A 21,889-nucleotide genomic window follows, 5' to 3' on the forward strand; every position below is an offset into this window, starting at 1 on the left:
CTCGCTAACACGGGAGACAGGGACAAAGCAAAATAAATAAATAAATAATAATAATAATAATAATATTGTATTTTTTTTTTTTTTTAACTTTCTAAAATGGGAAACAGAAGAAGGAGTCACGCGGGGAGTGCTCATCCTCCTCGAAGGCTCAGATTGGGGTGCCTAAATGTGTGTGGATGTAACCAAGATGTGAAAAAAGGAGAGATAGGTAGTATGTTTGAGGAAAGGAACCTGGATGTTTTGGCTCTGAGTGAAACGAAGCTCAAGGGTAAAGGGGAAGAGTGGTTTGGGAATGTCTTGGGAGTAAAGTCAGGGGTTAGTGAGAGGACAAGAGCAAGGGAAGGAGTAGCAGTACTCCTGAAACAGGAGTTGTGGGAGTATGTGATAGAATGTAAGAAAGTAAATTCTCGATTAATATGGGTAAAACTGAAAGTTGATGGAGAGAGATGGGTGATTATTGGTGCATATGCACCTGGGCATGAGAAGAAAGATCATGAGAGGCAAGTGTTTTGGGAGCAGCTGAATGAGTGTGTTAGTGGTTTTGATGCACGAGACCGGGTTATAGTGATGGGTGATTTGAATGCAAAGGTGAGTAATGTGGCAGTTGAGGGAATAATTGGTATACATGGGGTGTTCAGTGTTGTAAATGGAAATGGTGAAGAGCTTGTAGATTTATGTGCTGAAAAAGGACTGATGATTGGGAATACCTGGTTTAAAAAGCGAGATATACATAAGTATACTTATGTAAGTAGGAGAGATGGCCAGAGAGCGTTATTGGATTACGTGTTAATTGACAGGCGCGCGAAAGAGAGACTTTTGGATGTTAATGTGCTGAGAGGTGCAACTGGAGGGATGTCTGATCATTATCTTGTGGAGGCTAAGGTGAAGATTTGTATGGGTTTTCAGAAAAGAAGAGTGAATGTTGGGGTGAAGAGGGTGGTGAGAGTAAGTGAGCTTGGGAAGGAGACTTGTGTGAGGAAGTACCAGGAGAGACTGAGTACAGAATGGAAAAAGGTGAGAACAATGGAAGTAAGGGGAGTGGGGGAGGAATGGGATGTATTTAGGGAATCAGTGATGGATTGCACAAAAGATGCTTGTGGCATGAGAAGAGTGGGAGGTGGGTTGATTAGAAAGGGTAGTGAGTGGTGGGATGAAGAAGTAAGAGTATTAGTGAAAGAGAAGAGAGAGGCATTTGGACGATTTTTGCAGGGAAAAAATGCAATTGAGTGGGAGATGTATAAAAGAAAGAGACAGGAGGTCAAGAGAAAGGTGCAAGAGGTGAAAAAAAGGGCAAATGAGAGTTGGGGTGAGAGAGTATCATTAAATTTTAGGGAGAATAAAAAGATGTTCTGGAAGGAGGTAAATAAAGTGCGTAAGACAAGGGAGCAAATGGGAACTTCAGTGAAGGGCGCAAATGGGGAGGTGATAACAAGTAGTGGTGATGTGAGAAGGAGATGGAGTGAGTATTCTGAAGGTTTGTTGAATGTGTTTGATGATAGAGTGGCAGATATAGGGTGTTTTGGTCGAGGTGGTGTGCAAAGTGAGAGGGTTAGGGAAAATGATTTGGTAAACAGAGAAGAGGTAGTAAAAGCTTTGCGGAAGATGAAAGCCGGCAAGGCAGCGGGTTTGGATGGTATTGCAGTGGAATTTATTAAAAAAGAGGGTGACTGTATTGTTGACTGGTTGGTAAGGTTATTTAATGTATGTACGACTCATGGTGAGGTGCCTGAGGATTGGCGGAATGCATGCATAGTGCCACAGTACAAAGGCAAAGAGGATAAGAGTGAGTGCTCAAATTACAGAGGTATAAGTTTGTTGAGTATTCCTGGTAAATTATATGGGAGGATATTGATTGAGAGGGTGAAGGCATGTACAGAGCATCAGATTGGGGAAGAGCAGTGTGGTTTCAGAAGTGGTAGAGGATGTGTGGATCAGGTGTTTGCTTTGAAGAATGTATGTGAGAAATACTTAGAAAAGCAAATGGATTTGTATGTAGCATTTATGGATCTGGAGAAGGCATATGATAGAGTTGATAGAGATGCTCTGTGGAAGGTATTACGAATATATGGTGTGGGAGGCAAGTTGTTAGAAGCAGTGAAAAGTTTTTATCAAGGATGTAAGGCATGTGTACGTGTAGGAAGAGATGAAAGTGATTGGTTCTCAGTGAATGTAGGTTTGCGGCAGGGGTGTGTGATGTCTCCATGGTTGTTTAATTTGTTTATGGATGGGGTTGTTAGGGAGGTGAATGCCAGAGTTTTGGAAAGAGGGGCAAGTATGAAGTCTGTTGGGGATGAGAGAGCCTGGGAAGTGAGTCAGTTGTTGTTCGCTGATGATACAGCACTGGTGGCTGATTCATGTGAGAAACTGCAGAAGCTGGTGACTGAGTTTGGTAAAGTGTGTGAAAGAAGAAAGTTAAGAGTAAATGTGAATAAGAGCAAGGTTATTAGGTACAGTAGGGTTGAGGGTCAAGTCAATTGGGAGGTGAGTTTGAATGGAGAAAAACCGGAGGAAGTGAAGTGTTTTAGATATCTGGGAGTGGATCTGGCAGCGGATGGAACCATGGAAGCGGAAGTGGATCATAGGGTGGGGGAGGGGGCGAAAATTCTGGGAGCCTTGAAGAATGTGTGGAAGTCGAGAACATTATTTCGGAAAGCAAAAATGGGTATGTTTGAAGGAATAGTGGTTCCAACAATGTTGTATGGTTGCGAGGCGTGGGCTATGGATAGAGTTGTGCGCAGGAGGATGGATGTGCTGGAAATGAGATGTTTGAGGACAATGTGTGGTGTGAGGTGGTTTGATCGAGTAAGTAACGTAAGGGTAAGAGAGATGTGTGGAAATAAAAACAGCGTGGTTGAGAGAGCAGAAGAGGGTGTTTTGAAATGGTTTGGGCACATGGAGAGAATGAGTGAGGAAAGATTGACCAAGAGGATATATGTGTCGGAGGTGGAGGGAACGAGGAGAAGAGGGAGACCAAATTGGAGGTGGAAAGATGGAGTGAAAAAGATTTTGTGTGATCGGGGCCTGAACATGCAGGAGGGTGAAAGGAGGGCAAGGAATAGAGTGAATTGGAGCAATGTGGTATACCGGGGTTGACGTGCTGTCAGTGGATTGAATCAAGGCATGTGAAGCGTCTGGGGTAAAACATGGAAAGCTGTGTAGGTATGTATATTTGCGTGTGTGGACGTATATATATACATGTGTATGGGGGTGGGTTGGGCCATTTCTTTCGTCTGTTTCCTTGCGCTACCTCGCAAACGCGGGAGACAGCGGCAAAAAAAAAAAAAAAAAAAAAAAAAAAAAAATATCAGACCACTGGATCCCTTCAAGGTTGCCTGTGATTGTGGAAGACAAAAGCAACTCAGAGATTAGAGGGTTAAATTTGGAAAATATATAAATAATTCAAAGAGTATAACCTAAAAACTGTTAATGTGACTAAGGAGGTGCTAATGACATGAATCATGGATCTGAAACAAAAAGTTAATTAAATCCATCCTTGAATGTATTCAAAGGACTGTTTTCAACCACTGTAATTGGTAAATCATTCCATATGTTAACAATCATCTTGAAGAAAAAAGTACTTTACCTCATTAAGGATAAAGTGTTATCCCACAAGCTTGCATCCACTACTTGAAGTGAAATCAGACAAAGCAAATCTTAAGTAGCTTGTTACATCAAGATTATCAAAGCTTTTGATAATTCTGAATACTTGTATTGAATCACCTCTTAAACTACTCTTTTCAAAGATATATTATTCAAGTCTTTCAGAGAGTTCCTATAAGGATGTTTCTCAGTCCAGGAATCATCTGTGTAGCTTGATGCTGTACTCTCTCCATTCTGTCTCTGTCTTTTTTCAAGTAGGGTGACTAAAACAGTGCACAATATACAAGATGAGGATGCACTAATGAAATGTAAAGAATAAGCATTATTTTCCTATACTTAAATTTGAGACATCCCCATGAATCCAAGTATATTATAGATGTGTTTCATGAAAAATATCTGGATGTTTTGGCTCTGAGAATCAAAAACTAGTGCAGGGCATGAATATTCAAGAGGGCAAAACAAGTGCACTAGATAGAATAAGATGAATATATGGAGCGATTTGCTGTCACTAAATACCAAGGGCATAAGAAGTAACCACAATAAAGCATGGAACAGTTTGTGGGCTTGAATGTGGATGGTATGCTCCAGTTTCAGTACACTATATAAAACAGCTGGAAATGGATGTGTGCAAGCAGAGCAATTGTTTATCCATTCCTGGTGTTAGCACACTTGGGTGGGAGAGGCAATCAGGTATAAACAAAGAGACATAATATCATACTTAAAAACAATTCAGATTCATCATGACAACAGCATGTAATTTGACAACTGCCTGCAATGGAAGTACTGCTTATGATCACATGTCAGCTTGCAGACGATAAGGAGTGAATGAAAGTGAGGACAATGTAAAGACCTAAATGGATAAAATGACTGAGAGAATGAATAAGAATACATCCAAATATGCAACAACAAATTACATCCTATCTTGGTTCAAAGCTCTCCTTAAGGGAATGAAAACAATTTCACTGAGTAATGTCTTTAACAAAATCACCTATTTCTTTCAGAAAATATTCAATGAATACATATTCATGAACAGGTTCTGTTCTACATCAGCATGTGAAATGTAAGGTGGAGGAATTTTAACTTTAAAAATATTTTCTTTTACTTTTAAGTATTCATGTAGACTACTCAAATTCCCTAAATCATAAAATGGGATATATGAAATTTTCTAAATATTACAAAATATAGATCAGCACGTGACATTGATTCTACAGCATACCTGTACATCTTGAACTCCTGGATCCCTCTTGGTGGTTTCCAGACGGCCCATTAAATATGAAAGAACCACTTCTATATTTTGAGTTACATCCTGAAAGTTTGAATGCGACGAGAAGGGTTGGAAGAGGTGTCGTTTGTAGAGCAATGTGTAAACCAGGTTATGGTTGTGTGCCAACTGGTGAGTCAGGACAGAATTAAGAATTTCCAGTACCATACGAAGAACTTCTTCTAACACACTAACATCGCTTAGCTGTTAAGAGAAAAAATTTAACTTTACAAACTGTTATTCCTTAGAGACTTGACATCAAACTTCCAAACCAACATTATCAGAATACATATCAATTTGTAGAGATATATGGATGTTTTGGGTATGAGTTACTTAAAGAGGTAAACAAGTGAGGGATGGAAATATTCTAATTCTTATGTCATTGCAAAGTGATCTATCAGCCCATCAGTCCACCTCTATTCAGAATTTCCTCTCCGATCATGAACTGAACCCTTCCCACCTAAACCATCATATAGCTAAACACCATTCCCTTTGTAGAAATAAAAAGCTCACCCCTGCCTCACATGTCAGCAACCTCTACCCACAGATCTCCACCTACCTAATGAATATAACACTGACAAGTCACTGGACTGTGACGCAAATGGCACAGTCATAATGGCAATACATCACCTGTAGAATGCCACAAGGCATTCAACCTTGGTTAGTTATTTTTTAGTTATAATACATGGGCTTTCTCCTAAACCTGGTAATCTTTTTACTGCCAAGTCACTAAAGATATTCCCAGCTTTGGAATTCATTTGCAACAGACTGTCAGTGATTTTGGAGAGGAGGCAAAGGCAAACATGATCCTACAGCTAACAAGCATGGTACAATTCAAAGATAAGTTTATCTGCACAATAAAACAACCTCATTTTTGAAGAAATTAAAGATACACTTCAAAAGAAAATAACAGTAGGACTAGTTTACAGGCCCCTACATGAAAACAGAGGTAGGTGACTGATTTCATGATCAGTTAGTAAAAATTTGTCTCCATGGTTGTTTAATTTGTTTATGGATGGGGTTGTTAGGGAGGTAAATGCAAGAGTTTTGGAAAGAGGGGCAAGTATGAAGTCTGTTGGGGATGAGAGAGCTTGGGAAGTGAGTCAGTTGTTGTTCGCTGATGATACAGCGCTGGTGGCTGATTCATGTGAGAAACTGCAGAAGCTGGTGACTGAGTTTGGTAAAGTGTGTGGAAGAAGAAAGTTAAGAGTAAATGTGAATAAGAGCAAGGTTATTAGGTACAGTAGGGTTGAGGGTCAAGTCAATTGGGAGGTGAGTTTGAATGGAGAAAAACTGGAGGAAGTGAAGTGTTTTAGATATCTGGGAGTGGATCTGGCAGCGGATGGAACCATGGAAGCGGAAGTGGATCATAGGGTGGGGGAGGGGGCGAAAATTCTGGGGGCCTTGAAGAATGTGTGGAAGTCGAGAACATTATCTCAGAAAGCAAAAATGGGTATGTTTGAAGGAATAGTGGTTCCAACAATGTTGTATGGTTGCGAGGCGTGGGCTATGGATAGAGTTGTGCGTAGGAGGATGGATGTGCTGGAAATGAGATGTTTGAGGACAATGTGTGGTGTGAGGTGGTTTGATCGAGTGAGTAACGTAAGGGTAAGAGAGATGTGTGGAAATAAAAAGAGCGTGGTTGAGAGAGCAGAAGAGGGTGTTTTGAAGTGGTTTGGGCACATGGAGAGAATGAGTGAGGAAAGATTGACCAAGAGGATATATGTGTCGGAGGTGGAGGGAACGAGGAGAAGAGGGAGACCAAATTGGAGGTGGAAAGATGGAGTGAAAAAGATTTTGTGTGATCGGGGCCTGAGCATGCAGGAGGGTGAAAGGAGGGCAAGGAATAGAGTGAATTGGAGCGATGTGGTATACCGGGGTTGACGTGCTCTCAGTAATAAACAAACTCCTCTAACAGTAAAAGATTTTAACATGCTAGTATTTAAATGAAGAAAATCCCACTCCAACAGTTCCAGGAACGGACTCTACCTAAACTTGCTTGAGAATGCCCTAATCCAATCAGTCAAGAAACTTAACTTTAACAAAAATATATCAGATCTAGTTACTAACTACAAATATGGATCTCATTAATAATGTTGAAGCTGAAGGAAAGTCTAGTACAAGTAATCAACGACAAAATATTTTTGAGTTTGCTTTCAACACTTCATGTAACGATGGTCAACATCACAATCCCAAAAAATATCTGATTTTAAATGTGTAAATTCTAATGATCTTCGCATTAATCTTGACAAGCAGACCTGATATGTTATGATCAATGAGAAAATGAACATAGCTTGGAAAAGCTTCAGTAAAACCTATGAAGAAGTAAGAGGAACATATGTGATAATGAGTAATAGACTGTCTATTACTAAATGAAGCCAAGGTGGTGGAATAGTGAAATAAAAAAAGTGTCTGTTGTCTAAGAATGTGGCTCATTAGAAACCCAAAGAGACCAATCCAACAAGATAAGTAAGTTAAGTAAATTCACAACGTAAATGTCATTATGAAATGTATATTGTAGAAAGTAGCAAAAGAAACCCTAAGGAGTCTTACAGTTATATTAGAAGCAAGAAAGTCATCACCCAATCAATTAATTATAGAAAATGGTGACTTGTTTCAAGACAACAAAGCCACGGTAAAAATCTCAAATGACTTTTTTGCACATGTATTTACAATCAAAGACGCAACCCACGTTTCAAATTCAGTTTTAGTGATAAGAGAGAACATTCTTCAAGAACCTGACATAAAAGCTGAAGACAGACTATGAAAATTAAAATCAGTAAAACAGCAGGCCCTAATAAGTTTTATCTGGGGACAATGAAAAAGGCAAAAAATGAGATAGTTAGACCTTGACTGCCCTATTCAACAAGTCACATGCTAAGGGAAAAGTTCCAGTTGAATGGAAGTTTGCCAATGTAAAATCAATAATAAAAAAAGGTAATAAGTCACAGATGAACATCTGTAGTTGGAAGACTTATGGAAACCATCATTTGAGACAGAATTGTAAACCATTGTAAGCAATGAGTTTAGGAGGTACTGCTACCATGATGGGCTTAAAATGGGAAGTTTTAAATTTCACTGCTTCAAGGGGACAATCTTGTTTACTAAAGTATCCAAGTCTTACCCCACCTTCTCATTATAACTTTGTTATTAAACCCTTGGGGTGGATCTGTATGGAATGGCATTGCCCAACTCCATTAGGCCATAGCAGTAGTAGTATTCTTTTTAAATAAAGACAAATACATAAGGTATGCTGGGGATTTTAGTTTTTCAGACAATTTGGGAGCCCCACTGCCTCTGATAAACACTGCGTTGGAGTTGCCCTTTGCGAGTGGCCTGTCAAAGGTGAGAAACAAAAGGCTATAAAGCGGCACTGTAGTCTACCAGTTATGCTGAGGAGTAATAGGGATCAATGTCTGAGGATGATGGCAATGAATGTAAACGAGATGACTTGTCAGAGTAAAAGGAGGGAGCTTGAGGAGAAATTTGGGAACCATGCTGCCTCTGGGAAACACTGTGCTGGAGTTGCCCTCTGCCACTGATCTGTTAAAGGTGAGAAACATTAGGCTAAAAAGCAGCACTAGAGTCTACCACTTTTGCTGAGTAGTATAAAGAATGAGTTTAAGGGTGACAGCAATGAGTGTAAATGGGATGACTGGTGAGAATAAAATGAGGGAGCTTGTGGAGAAATTCAAAATTATAGTATGGATGTGCTAGGGATTAGTGAAGCCCATATCCTTGGGCTAGGTGTACGTAGTTTTTGGGAGGGCATGGAAGGAGGAATGGCGTAGAAGAGAATGAATGAAAATTATCTGGGAAGAGGGAAAGAAGGTTGTGCAAAGCTTTTGTGACTGAGAATAAATGAAAATTATCTGGGAAGAGGAAAAGAAGGTTGTGTAAAGCTTCTATCACAAAGAATGTGGTAGAGTGTTACAAAAAATGGACGGAATGGGTCAAGAAAAAAGTGGAGGAAACGAAAGACTGAAACTCTGAAGTATGCATGGGTATGTGCATATGTCTATTTATCTATCTATATCTCTCACACACCATTCCCTCTGGGAACTCCCATCAAAGGAAGGCCATGGCAAAAGAGTCTCCACCCATCCCTGTCCTTACATGCCTCCCTCGCATAAACCATTCCATGCATTCTTCCACCGTTTTTCTCCCTCCAGTATTCCTCCAACCTAATTGCCCATGACACAGATGGTCTTCCTCTCACACCTACACCTTTAATTGTATTATCATACACTCTCCTTGTAAATTCCCAGTCATGCATTCTTTCCACGTCCACACCACCTTAAAGTATTATGTTTCACCCATTCTATCACTCCACAATTCATTCCCTGCCATACCACATCTCTTATGAACCCCTTCATTTCTTTCTTCACACTATCTACTCACACCACATGCTCTTCTCAAATAGTTCATTTCCACAGCCTAGATTCTTGACCTCTGTGACTCATTCCATGTCTTTGTTTTGGCTGCATAAGTCAGGGTTGGGAGGATTATGCTGTCCTTTAAACCTCTCTTCACTCCCATACTTACACCTCTACCCTTCATTATTCTATCAAGAGACCCAATGACTCTTCTAACGTGTACTGCTTTCTCATTAATCTTTCCTTCCATATCACCAAACTTACCCAAGACAGCTCTGATATAAATAAATTCTCTAACCTCTCCCAGTCTTTCCCCTCCCCCATATCCAAAGCACAATTTAGTACACTTTTTTCTTTCACTCTATATGGTTTTTACAGAATCTATGCTTTCCCTGTGCTTTCTTTCAAACACAATTACTTTACTTTTACTTGCATTTACCTGCAATTGCCTATGCTTACACACATCATATAACACACTTACGACCTTCTGCAACTCCTCTTCACTCTCAGCAAACAACATAGTATCATCCACAAACAGGCTTGCCACTATCCATCATATCTCAACACCACACTCCATCTCTGCGCCCTTTCTCCCTAGTTTTGCTTTCATTTCTATCATCAGTCCATCCATATATATATATATATATATATATATATATATATATATATATATTTTTTTTTTTTTGCTTTGTCGCTGTCTCCCGCGTTTGCGAGGTAGCGCAAGGAAACAGACGAAAGAAATGGCCCAACCCACCCCCATACACATGTATATACATACGTCCACACACGGAAATATACATACCTACACAGCTTTCCATGGTTTACCCCAGACGCTTCACATGCCTTGATTCAATCCACTGACAGCACGTCAACCCCGGTATACCACATCGCTCCAATTCACTCTATTCCTTGCCCTCCTTTCACCCTCCTGCATGTTCAGGCCCCGATCACACAAAATCTTTTTCACTCCATCTTTCCACCTCCAATTTGGTCTCCCTCTTCTCCTCGTTCCCTCCACCTCCGACACATATATCCTCTTGGTCAATCTTTCCTCACTCATTCTCTCCATGTGCCCAAACCATTTCAAAACACCCTCTTCTGCTCTCTCAACCACGCTCTTTTTATTTCCACACATCTCTCTTACCCTTACGTTACTTACTCGATCAAACCACCTCACACCACATACTTCACTTCCTCCAGTTTTTCTCCATTCAAACTCACCTCCCAATTGACTTGACCCTCAACCCTACTGTACCTAATAACCTTGCTCTTATTCACATTTACTCTTAACTTTCTTCTTCCACACACTTTACCAAACTCAGTCACCAGCTTCTGCAGTTTCTCACATGAATCAGCCACCAGCGCTGTATCATCAGCGAACAACAACTGACTCACTTCCCAAGCTCTCTCATCCCCAACAGACTTCATACTTGCCCCTCTTTCCAAAACTCTTGCATTCACCTCCCTAACAACCCCATCCATAAACAAATTAAACAACCATGGAGACATCACACACCCCTGCCGCAAACCTACATTCACTGAGAACCAATCACTTTCCTCTCTTCCTACACGTACACATGCCTTACATCCTCGATAAAAACTTTTCACTGCTTCTAACAACTTGCCTCCCACACCATATATTCTTAATACCTTCCACAGAGCATCTCTATCAACTCTATCATATGCCTTCTCCAGATCCATAAATGCTACATACAAATCCATTTGCTTTTCTAAGTATTTCTCACATACATTCTTCAAAGCAAACACCTGATCCACACATCCTCTACCACTTCTGAAACCACACTGCTCTTCCTCAATCTGATGCTCTGTACATGCCTTCACCCTCTCAATCAATACCCTCCCATATAATTTACCAGGAATACTCAACAAACTTATACCTCTGTAATTTGAGCACTCACTCTTATCCCCTTTGCCTTTGTACAATGGCACTATGCACGCATTCCGCCAATCCTCAGGCACCTCACCATGAGTCATACATACATTAAATAACCTTACCAACCAGTCAACAATACAGTCACCCCCTTTTTTAATAAATTCCACTGCAATACCATCCAAACCTGCTGCCTTGCCGGCTTTCATCTTCCGCAAAGCTTTTACTACCTCTTCTCTGTTTACCAAATCATTTTCCCTAACCCTCTCACTTTGCACACCACCTCGACCAAAACACCCTATATCTGCCACTCTATCATCAAACACATTCAACAAACCTTCAAAATACTCACTCCATCTCCTTCTCACATCACCACTACTTGTTATCACCTCCCCATTTGCGCCCTTCACTGAAGTTTCCATTTGCTCCCTTGTCTTACGCACTTTATTTACCTCCTTCCAGAACATCTTTTTATTCTCCCTAAAATTTAATGATACTCTCTCACCCCAACTCTCATTTGCCCTTTTTTTCACCTCTTGCACCTTTCTCTTGACCTCCTGTCTCTTTCTTTTATACATCTCCCACTCAATTGCATTTTTTCCCTGCAAAAATCGTCCAAATGCCTCTCTCTTCTCTTTCACTAATACTCTTACTTCTTCATCCCACCACTCACTACCCTTTCTAATCAACCCACCTCCCACTCTTCTCATGCCACAAGCATCTTTTGCGCAATCCATCACTGATTCCCTAAATACATCCCATTCCTCCCCCACTCCCCTTACTTCCATATATACATTATTTTATTTTTTATTTTTATTTTGCTTTGTCGCTGTCTCACGCGTTTGCGAGGTAGCGCAAGGAAACAGACGAAAGAATGGCCCAACCCACCCACATACACATGTATATACATACACGTCCACACATGCAAATATACATACCTATACATCTCAACGTATACATATATATACACACACAGACATATACATATATACACATGTACATAATTCATACTGTCTGCCTTTACTCATTCCCATCGCCACCCTGCCACACATGAAATAACAACCCCATCCCCCCTCATGTGCACAAGGTAGCGCTAGGAAGACAACAAAGGCCACATTTGTTCACACTCAGTCTCTAGCTGTCATGTAATATTGCACCGAAACCACAGTTCCCTTTCCACATCCAGGCCCCACAGAACTTTCCATAGTTTACCCCAGACGCTTCACATGCCCTGGTTCAATCCATTGACAGCACGTCGACCCCGGTATACCACATCATTCCAATTCACTCTATTCCTTGCACGCCTTTCACCCTCCTGCATGTTCAGGCCCTGATCACTCAAAATCTTTTTCACTCCATCTTTCCACTTCCAATTTGGTCTTCCACTTCTCCTCATTCCCTCCACCTCCGACACATATATCCTCTTGGTCAATCTTTCCTCACTCATTCTCTCCATGTGACCAATTCAAAACACCCTCTTCTGCTCTCTCAACCACACTCTTTTTATTACCACACATCTCTCTTACCCTATTATTACTTACTCGACCAAACCACCTCACACCACATACTGTCCTCAAACATCTCATTTCCAGCACATCTATCCTCCTCCGCACAACTCTATCCATAGCCCACGCCTCGCAACCATACAACGTTGTTGGAACCACTATTCCTTCAAACATACCCATTTTTGCTTTCCGAGATAATGTTCTCGACTTCCACACATTCTTCAAGGCTCCCAGAATTTTCTTCCCCTCCCCCACCCTATGATTCACTTCCGCTTCCATGGTTCCATCCGCTGCCAAATCCACTCCCAGATATCTAAAACACTTCACTTCCTCCAGTTTTTCTCCATTCAAACTTAGGGAGGTGAATGCAAGAGTTTTAGAGAGAGGGGCAAATATGCAGTCGGTTGTGGATGAGATAGCTTGGGAAGCGAGTCAGTTGTTGTTCGCTGATGATACAGCGCATGTGGCCGATTCAGGTAAGAAACTGCAGAAGTTGGTGACTGAGTTTGGTAAAGTGTGTTAAAGAAGAAAGCTGAGAGTAAATGTCAATAAGAGCAAGTAGGGTTGAGGGACAAGTCAATTGGGAGGTAATTTTGAATGGAGAAAAACTGCAGGAAGTGAAGTGTTTCAGATGTCTGGGAGTGGATTTGGCAGTGAATGGAACCATGGAAGCAAAAGTGAGTCACAGGGTGGGGGAGGGGGCAAAGGTTCTGGGAGCGTTGAAAAATGTGTGGAAGGCGAGAACATTATCTCGGAAAGCAAAAATGGGTATGTTTGAAGGAATACCAGTTCCAACAATGTTATATGGTTGCAAGGTGTGGGCTATAGATAGAGTTGTGCGGAGGAGGGTGGATGTGTTAGAAATGAGATGTTTGAGGACAATATATGATGTGAGGTGGTTTGATTGAGTAAGTAATGAAAGGATAAGAGAGATGTGTGGTAATGAAAAGAGTGTGGTTGAGAGAACAGAAGAGGGTGTTTTGAAATGGTTTGGTCACATGGATAGAGTGAGTGAGGAAAGATTGACCAAGAGGATATATGTGTCAGAGGTGGAGGGAACGAGGAGAACTGGGAGACCAAGTTGGAGGTGGAAGGATGGAGAGAAAAAGATTTTGAGCAATTAGGGCCTGAACATGCAGGAGGGTGAAAGGTGTGCAAGGAATAGAGTGAATTGGAATGATGTGGTATACCGGGGTTGACGTGCTGTCAATGGATTGAACCAGGGCATGTGAAGCATATGGGGTAAACCATGGAAAGTTTTGTGGGGCCTGGATGTGGAAAGGGAGCTGTGGTTTCGGTGCATTATACATGACGGCTAGAGACTGAGCGTGAATGAATGTGGCCTTTGTTGTCTTTTCCTAGCTCTACCTCACACGCATGCGGGTGTGTGTATGTGTGTGTGTGTGTGTGTGTGTGTGTGTGTGTGTGTGTGTGTGTGTGTGTGTGTGTGTGTTGTCATTTCACGTGTGGAGGGGTGGCGAGGGGAATGAATAATGGCAGCAAGTATGAATTATGTACATGTATATGTCTCTGTATGTATGTATATATATATATATATGTTTATGTTGAAATGCAAAGGTATGTATATGTGCTTATGTGGACGTGTATGTATATACATGTGTATGCAGGTGGGTTGGGCCATTCTTTCTTCTGTTTCCTTGCGCTACCTCACTAACGTGGGAGACAGCGACAAAGTATAATAAATATTATCTTATTTATTTTGCTTTGTCGCTGTCTCACGCGTTTGCGAGGTAGCGCAAGGAAACAGACGAAAGAATGGCCCAACCCACCCACATACACATGTATATACATACACGTCCACACATGCAAATATACATACCTATACATCTCAACGTATACATATATATACACACACAGACATATACATATATACACATGTACATAATTCATACTGTCTGCCTTTACTCATTCCCATCGCCACCCTGCCACACATGAAATAACAACCCCATCCCCCCTCATGTGCACGAGGTAGCGCTAGGAAGACAACAAAGGCCACATTTGTTCACACTCAGTCTCTAGCTGTCATGTAATAATGCACCGAAACCACAGTTCCCTTTCCACATCCAGGCCCCACAGAACTTTCCATAGTTTACCCCAGACGCTTCACATGCCCTGGTTCAATCCATTGACAGCACGTCGACCCTGGTATACCACATCATTCCAATTCACTCTATTCCTTGCACGCCTTTCACCCTCCTGCATGTTCAGGCCCTGATCACTCAAAATCTTTTTCACTCCATCTTTCCACTTCCAATTTGGTCTTCCACTTCTCCTCATTCCCTCCACCTCCGACACATATATCCTCTTGGTCAATCTTTCCTCACTCATTCTCTCCATGTGACCAATTCAAAACACCCTCTTCTGCTCTCTCAACCACACTCTTTTTATTACCACACATCTCTCTTACCCTATTATTACTTACTCGACCAAACCACCTCACACCACATACTGTCCTCAAACATCTCATTTCCAGCACATCTATCCTCCTCCGCACAACTCTATCCATAGCCCACGCCTCGCAACCATACAACGTTGTTGGAACCACTATTCCTTCAAACATACCCATTTTTGCTTTCCGAGATAATGTTCTCGACTTCCACACATTCTTCAAGGCTCCCAGAATTTTCTTCCCCTCCCCCACCCTATGATTCACTTCCGCTTCCATGGTTCCATCCGCTGCCAAATCCACTCCCAGATATCTAAAACACTTCACTTCCTCCAGTTTTTCTCCATTCAAACTTAGGGAGGTGAATGCAAGAGTTTTAGAGAGAGGGGCAAATATGCAGTCGGTTGTGGATGAGATAGCTTGGGAAGCGAGTCAGTTGTTGTTCGCTGATGATACAGCGCATGTGGCCGATTCAGGTAAGAAACTGCAGAAGTTGGTGACTGAGTTTGGTAAAGTGTGTTAAAGAAGAAAGCTGAGAGTAAATGTCAATAAGAGCAAGTAGGGTTGAGGGACAAGTCAATTGGGAGGTAATTTTGAATGGAGAAAAACTGCAGGAAGTGAAGTGTTTCAGATGTCTGGGAGTGGATTTGGCAGTGAATGGAACCATGGAAGCAAAAGTGAGTCACAGGGTGGGGGAGGGGGCAAAGGTTCTGGGAGCGTTGAAAAATGTGTGGAAGGCGAGAACATTATCTCGGAAAGCAAAAATGGGTATGTTTGAAGGAATACCAGTTCCAACAATGTTATATGGTTGCAAGGTGTGGGCTATAGATAGAGTTGTGCGGAGGAGGGTGGATGTGTTAGAAATGAGATGTTTGAGGACAATATATGATGTGAGGTGGTTTGATTGAGTAAGTAATGAAAGGATAAGAGAGATGTGTGGTAATGAAAAGAGTGTGGTTGAGAGAACAGAAGAGGGTGTTTTGAAATGGTTTGGTCACATGGATAGAGTGAGTGAGGAAAGATTGACCAAGAGGATATATGTGTCAGAGGTGGAGGGAACGAGGAGAACTGGGAGACCAAGTTGGAGGTGGAAGGATGGAGAGAAAAAGATTTTGAGCAATTAGGGCCTGAACATGCAGGAGGGTGAAAGGTGTGCAAGGAATAGAGTGAATTGGAATGATGTGGTATACCGGGGTTGACGTGCTGTCAATGGATTGAACCAGGGCATGTGAAGCATATGGGGTAAACCATGGAAAGTTTTGTGGGGCCTGGATGTGGAAAGGGAGCTGTGGTTTCGGTGCATTATACATGACGGCTAGAGACTGAGCGTGAATGAATGTGGCCTTTGTTGTCTTTTCCTAGCTCTACCTCACACGCATGCGGGTGTGTGTATGTGTGTGTGTGTGTGTGTGTGTGTGTGTGTGTGTGTGTGTGTGTGTGTGTGTGTGTGTGTTGTCATTTCACGTGTGGAGGGGTGGCGAGGGGAATGAATAATGGCAGCAAGTATGAATTATGTACATGTATATGTCTCTGTATGTATGTATATATATATATATATGTTTATGTTGAAATGCAAAGTTATGTATATGTGCTTATGTGGACGTGTATGTATATACATGTGTATGCAGGTGGGTTGGGCCATTCTTTCTTCTGTTTCCTTGCGCTACCTCACTAACGTGGGAGACAGCGACAAAGTATAATAAATATTATCTTATTCATTTTGCTTCGTCGCTGTCTCCCGTGTTAGCGAGGTAGTGCAAGGAAACAGACGAAAGAATGGCCCAACCCACCCACATACACATGTATATACATACACGTCCACACACGCAAATATACATACCTATACATCTCAACATATACATATATACATACACACACACAGACATATACATATATACACATGTACATAATTAATACTGTCTGTCTTTATTCATTCCCATCGCCACCTCGCCACACATGAAATAACAACCCCCTCCCCCTTGTGTGTGCGAGGTAGCACAAGGAAAAGACAACAAAGGCCACATTCGTTCACACTCAGTCTCTAGCTGTCATGTAATAATGCACCAAAACCACAGCTCCCTTTCCACATCCAGGCCCACAGAATTTTCCATGGTTTACCCCAGACGCTTCACATGCCTTGGTTCAATCCATTGACAGCACGTCGACCCTGGTATACAACATCATTCCAATTCACTCTATTCCTTGCATGCCTTTCACCCTCCTGCATGTTCAGGCCCCGATCACTCAAAATCTTTTTCACTCCATCTTTTCACCTCCAATTTGGTCTCCCACTTCTCATTCCCTCCACCTCTGACACATATATCCTCTTGGTCAATCTTTCCTCACTTATTCTCTCCATGTGACCAAACCATTTCAAAACACCCTCTTCTGTTCTCTCAACCACACTCTACTTAGTACCACATATCTCTCTTACCCTATTATTACTTACTCGATCAAACCACCTCACACCACATATTGTCCTCAAACATCTCATTTCCAGAACATCCATCCTCCTCCGCACAACTCTATCCATAGCCCACGCCTCGCAACCATATAACATTGTTGGAACCACTTTTGCTTTCCAAGATAATGTTCTCGACTTCCACACATTCTTCAACGCTCCCAGAACTTTCGCCCCCTCCCCCACCCTATGATTCACTTCCGCTTCCATGGTTCCATCCGCTGCCAGATCCACTCCCAGATATCTAAAACACTTCACTTTCTCCAGTTTTTCTCCATTTAAACTTACCTCCCAACTAACTTGACCCTCAACCCTACTATACCTAATAACCTTGCTCTTATTCACATTTACTCTCAGCTTTCTTCTTTCACACACTTTACCAAACTCAGTCACCAGCTTCTGCAGTTTCTCACATGCATCAGCCACCAGCACTGTATCATCAGTGAACAACAACTGACTCACTTCCCAAGCTCTCTCATCCACAACAGCCGGCATACTTGCCCCTCTTTCCAAAACTCTTGCATTCACCTCCCTAACAACCCCATCCATAAACAAATTAAACAACCATGGAGACATCACACACCCCTGCCGCAAACCTACATTCACTGAGAACCAATCACTTTCATCTCTTCCTACACGTACACATGCCTTACATCCTCGATAAAAACTTTTCACTGTTTCTAACAACTTGCCTCACACGCCATATATTCTTAATACCTTCCACAGAGCATCTCTATCAACTCTATCATATGCCTTCTCCAGATCCATAAATGCTACATACAAATCCATTTGCTTTTCTAAGTATTTCTCACATACATTCTTCAAAGCAAAAACCTGATCCACACATCCTCTTCCACTTCTGAAACCACACTGCTCTTCCCCAATCTGATTGTCTGTACATGCCTTCACCCTCTCAATCAATACCCTCCCATATAATTTACCAGGAATACTCAACAAACTTATACCACTGTAATTTGAGCACTCACTCTTATCCCCTTTGCCTTTGTACAATGGCACTATGCAAGCATTCCGCCAGCCCTCAGGCACCTCACCATGAATCATACATACATTAAATAACCTTACTAACCAGTCAACAATATAGTCACCCCTTTTTTTAATAAATTCCACTGCAATACCATCCAAACCCGCTGCCTTGCCGGCTTTTATCTTCGCAAAGCTTTTACTACCTCTTCTCTGTTTACCAAATCATCCACCCTAACCCTCTCACTTTGCACACCACCTTGACCACCTTCAAAATACTCACTCCATCTCCTTCTCACATCACCACTACTTGTTATCACCACCCCATTAGCCCCCTTCACTGAAGTTCCCATTTGTTCCCTTGTCTTATGCACTTTATTTACCTCCTCCCAAAACATCTTTTTATTTTCCCTAAAATTTAATGATACTCTCTCACCCCAACTCTCATTTGCCCTCTTTTTCACTCTCTTGACCTCCTGCCTCTCTTTTTATACATCTCCCACTCATTTGCATTATTTCCCTGCAAAAGTCGTCCAAATGCCTCTCTTTTCTCTTTCACTAATAATAATTATAAATAATAATAAATATATATATCAAGACCCAAGGTGACATCACACAGCCCTGCCTCATGCCTACATGTATCCCAAAACTTTTGCTTTCCTCTCCATCCACTCTTACACATGCATTAGCACCTCTAACAAAGGCTTTCACACCATCCAACACTTTTCCCCCTACCCCATATATCCTTAATACATCCCATAAAGCATTCCACTTGATTCTATCATACATTTTCTCCAGATCCATAAAATCAGCATACAACTTCTTACCTTTTGCTAAATACTCTTCCATAGTCATCTTTACCACAAAAATATGATCCAAACATCTCCTACCTTTCCTAAACCCCTCTTGCTCTTCATTCATTGTACATTCAGTCACTTCCATTACTTTGTCAATCATCATTCTTACATAAACTTTTCCTGGTATACTTAACAAACTTATTCTCCTAAAATTGCTACATACATCCTTAGCACCTTATTCTTAGTATAAAGTCACAATAATAGCTTTCATCCAATCCTCAGGCACAACCTTCTGTTTCCATGCTAAATCACATATCAGATGCAGCCATTCCATCACACTTTCTCCTCCATGCTTCAGCATTTCAACTGTAATCCCATCCACTCCAGGTGCCTTTCCTACCTTCAGCCTTATTATTGCCCTTACCACCTCCCTTTTTGCTGAAGGTCCTTGCAACTGTATCCTTTTCTTCCATCCTCCATACCACTGCTGCCTCCTCTTCTCTCACGTTCATCAGCTCTTAAAACACTTTTTCCATCTTCCTTTCATTTCCTTCTTTTGATTCAGTAACTTCCCTTCCTTACTACTCACATTAACATTTCCACTCTTATAGCCACCTCTTTCATTTTTCACCTCCTTCCAATATACTTTCTTTTCATTCCGAAATTTTTCACTTAACTTTCTTCCAAAATCTTCATCTACACTTTCTTTGCTTTCCTCTATCAGCTTCTTAAAATTCCACTTACATATTTCATATTCTTCCCTCCTCCTTTGTTGATCATCCACTGGTACATTATTATCAAGCAATCTACCATATGCCTTTTTCTTCTCTTCCACATCATTTCTAACTTTTTCTGTTCAACATGCATTGCCCTTGTTATTCCTATATCTCACAACCTTGTATCCAACTACTGATTCTACAACCTTAAATTGTATTTCTCTAAACATTTGAAACACTTCATTCACAAATGTCTGCATCCCTACATTCACTGCACTTCTATCTAAGCTTTCAGTTACCTTCATTTCATACTCCTCCTTGCATTTTTTTATTCATCTTCTCATTTTCCAACACTTCTTCCTCTCCATTCTCCTGTACACCATATCTCTGCTTCTCCCTGATCCTCATCACCACAAAAAACGCAAAATGGTCAGTCTCCAAAGAATCCTCTTACAACTCTAGCATCTAGCACAGCCATTCTCAATCTTTCATCCACTGCCAAATAGTCAATCAAAGCCTTTTGCTCTTCTCTTCCATCATTCCTGATCCACATATATCTGCGGATCATCCTGTGCTAAAAAAATGTGTATGCAAGGAGTAAACCCCTCTCAGCACAAATATCTACAAGATTACTTCCATTTTCATTTACTTCAGGCACTCACCATTTACTGACTATCTCACCAATTTCATCACAACCCACCTTCACACTCATATCACCCAATATGACCACTTTTCTCTCGTTCTCAAAACTGTTTATACACTCATTAAAATTTCTCCAGAAAAGCTTCATCTCACCCTTACATCATACAGTCTTCATATTCATAAGCACATATACATATAACCATGCATATTTCACAATTCCGATCTTTCCTTTCACCCACACTAATCTTGACCCATTCCATCCATGCTCTGTAACACCCTCTCACACTCTTAGTGATAGCAGAATAGCACCTCCTACTTTCCCTCTTCCTGATAATTTTCACTCATTCCTGTCATTCCTGTCCATACTACACTGACTCCCATGCCCACTCATAACTTGCATTCATCATTTCCATTTTCACTCCGCACACCCTGCCCAAGGATATGGGTTTCCCCAGTCCCTAGCATGTCCAAGCTGTAACTATCAAACCTCTCCACAAGCTCCATCCTTTTACTCTCACCAGTCATTCCATTAAAATTCAGTGCCATCACCCTCAATCACTCACCTCTTTTAAGCCTTGGCATAAATGGCAGACTCCAAATGCTGCTTCTTAGCCTTTTGTGCCTCATCCTTGACAGATCATTGGCAAAGGGCAACTCCAGCACAGTTCCCAGAGGCAGCTAGGCTCCAAAATTGTCCAAAAACTAAAAAGTCACAACAATCCTAAGATTACCCTGATGGAGTTAGGCAATGCTTCCCTCATTAGTTCCACCCCTAAAAGGTGTATTAATGAGGTCACCACAAAAGGGTGGGGTGAGACATGGATACTCTAGTAAAACGAGAGTATCCCCTTGAAGTAATGAAAGCTGACAACTTTCCCTAATTTTGAGCTTTTTTTCAACTTTCCACAGTTGCAGCACCTTCTACCTCATTGGTTACAATGCTGCCACTGCACAAAGCATATGCACCTATGAATATGAAGACTGTGAGATAAGGATGAAACGAGGTGTTTCTGGAGAAATTTGAATTACTGTATGAACAGTTATGGGAATGATAAAAATGTGGTTGTAACAAGTGATATGAATGCAAGGATGGGATGTGATGAAACTGGTGAATTAGTAAATTGGAAAGCCTGGGTGGCTAATGGCAAGCCTGTTTGCATATGATACTGTGTTGTTTGCTGAGAGTGAAGAGGAACTGCTAAAGGTTGTATGTATGTTTTATGTAAGTGCAAGCATAACCAAAGTACTGGTG

At 41.4% G+C, this 21,889-nt stretch overlaps 1 protein-coding gene across 2 annotated transcripts in view; it reads right to left on the reverse strand.

Moving 5' to 3' along the window:
- LOC139749927 (dymeclin) overlaps window positions 1-21,889 on the reverse strand; it is a 120,881-nt gene that overhangs the window by 11,985 nt on the left and 87,007 nt on the right. For both annotated transcript variants that reach the window (XM_071664347.1, XM_071664357.1), the window contains exon 11: window positions 4,817-5,065. In XM_071664347.1, coding sequence (XP_071520448.1) covers window positions 4,817-5,065 — 249 coding nt within the window. The remainder of the gene's footprint in view (window positions 1-4,816; window positions 5,066-21,889) is intronic.

The sequence above is a fragment of the Panulirus ornatus genome, chromosome 1 (assembly GCF_036320965.1).
Source record: "Panulirus ornatus isolate Po-2019 chromosome 1, ASM3632096v1, whole genome shotgun sequence".
Lineage (NCBI taxonomy): Eukaryota > Metazoa > Arthropoda > Malacostraca > Decapoda > Palinuridae > Panulirus > Panulirus ornatus.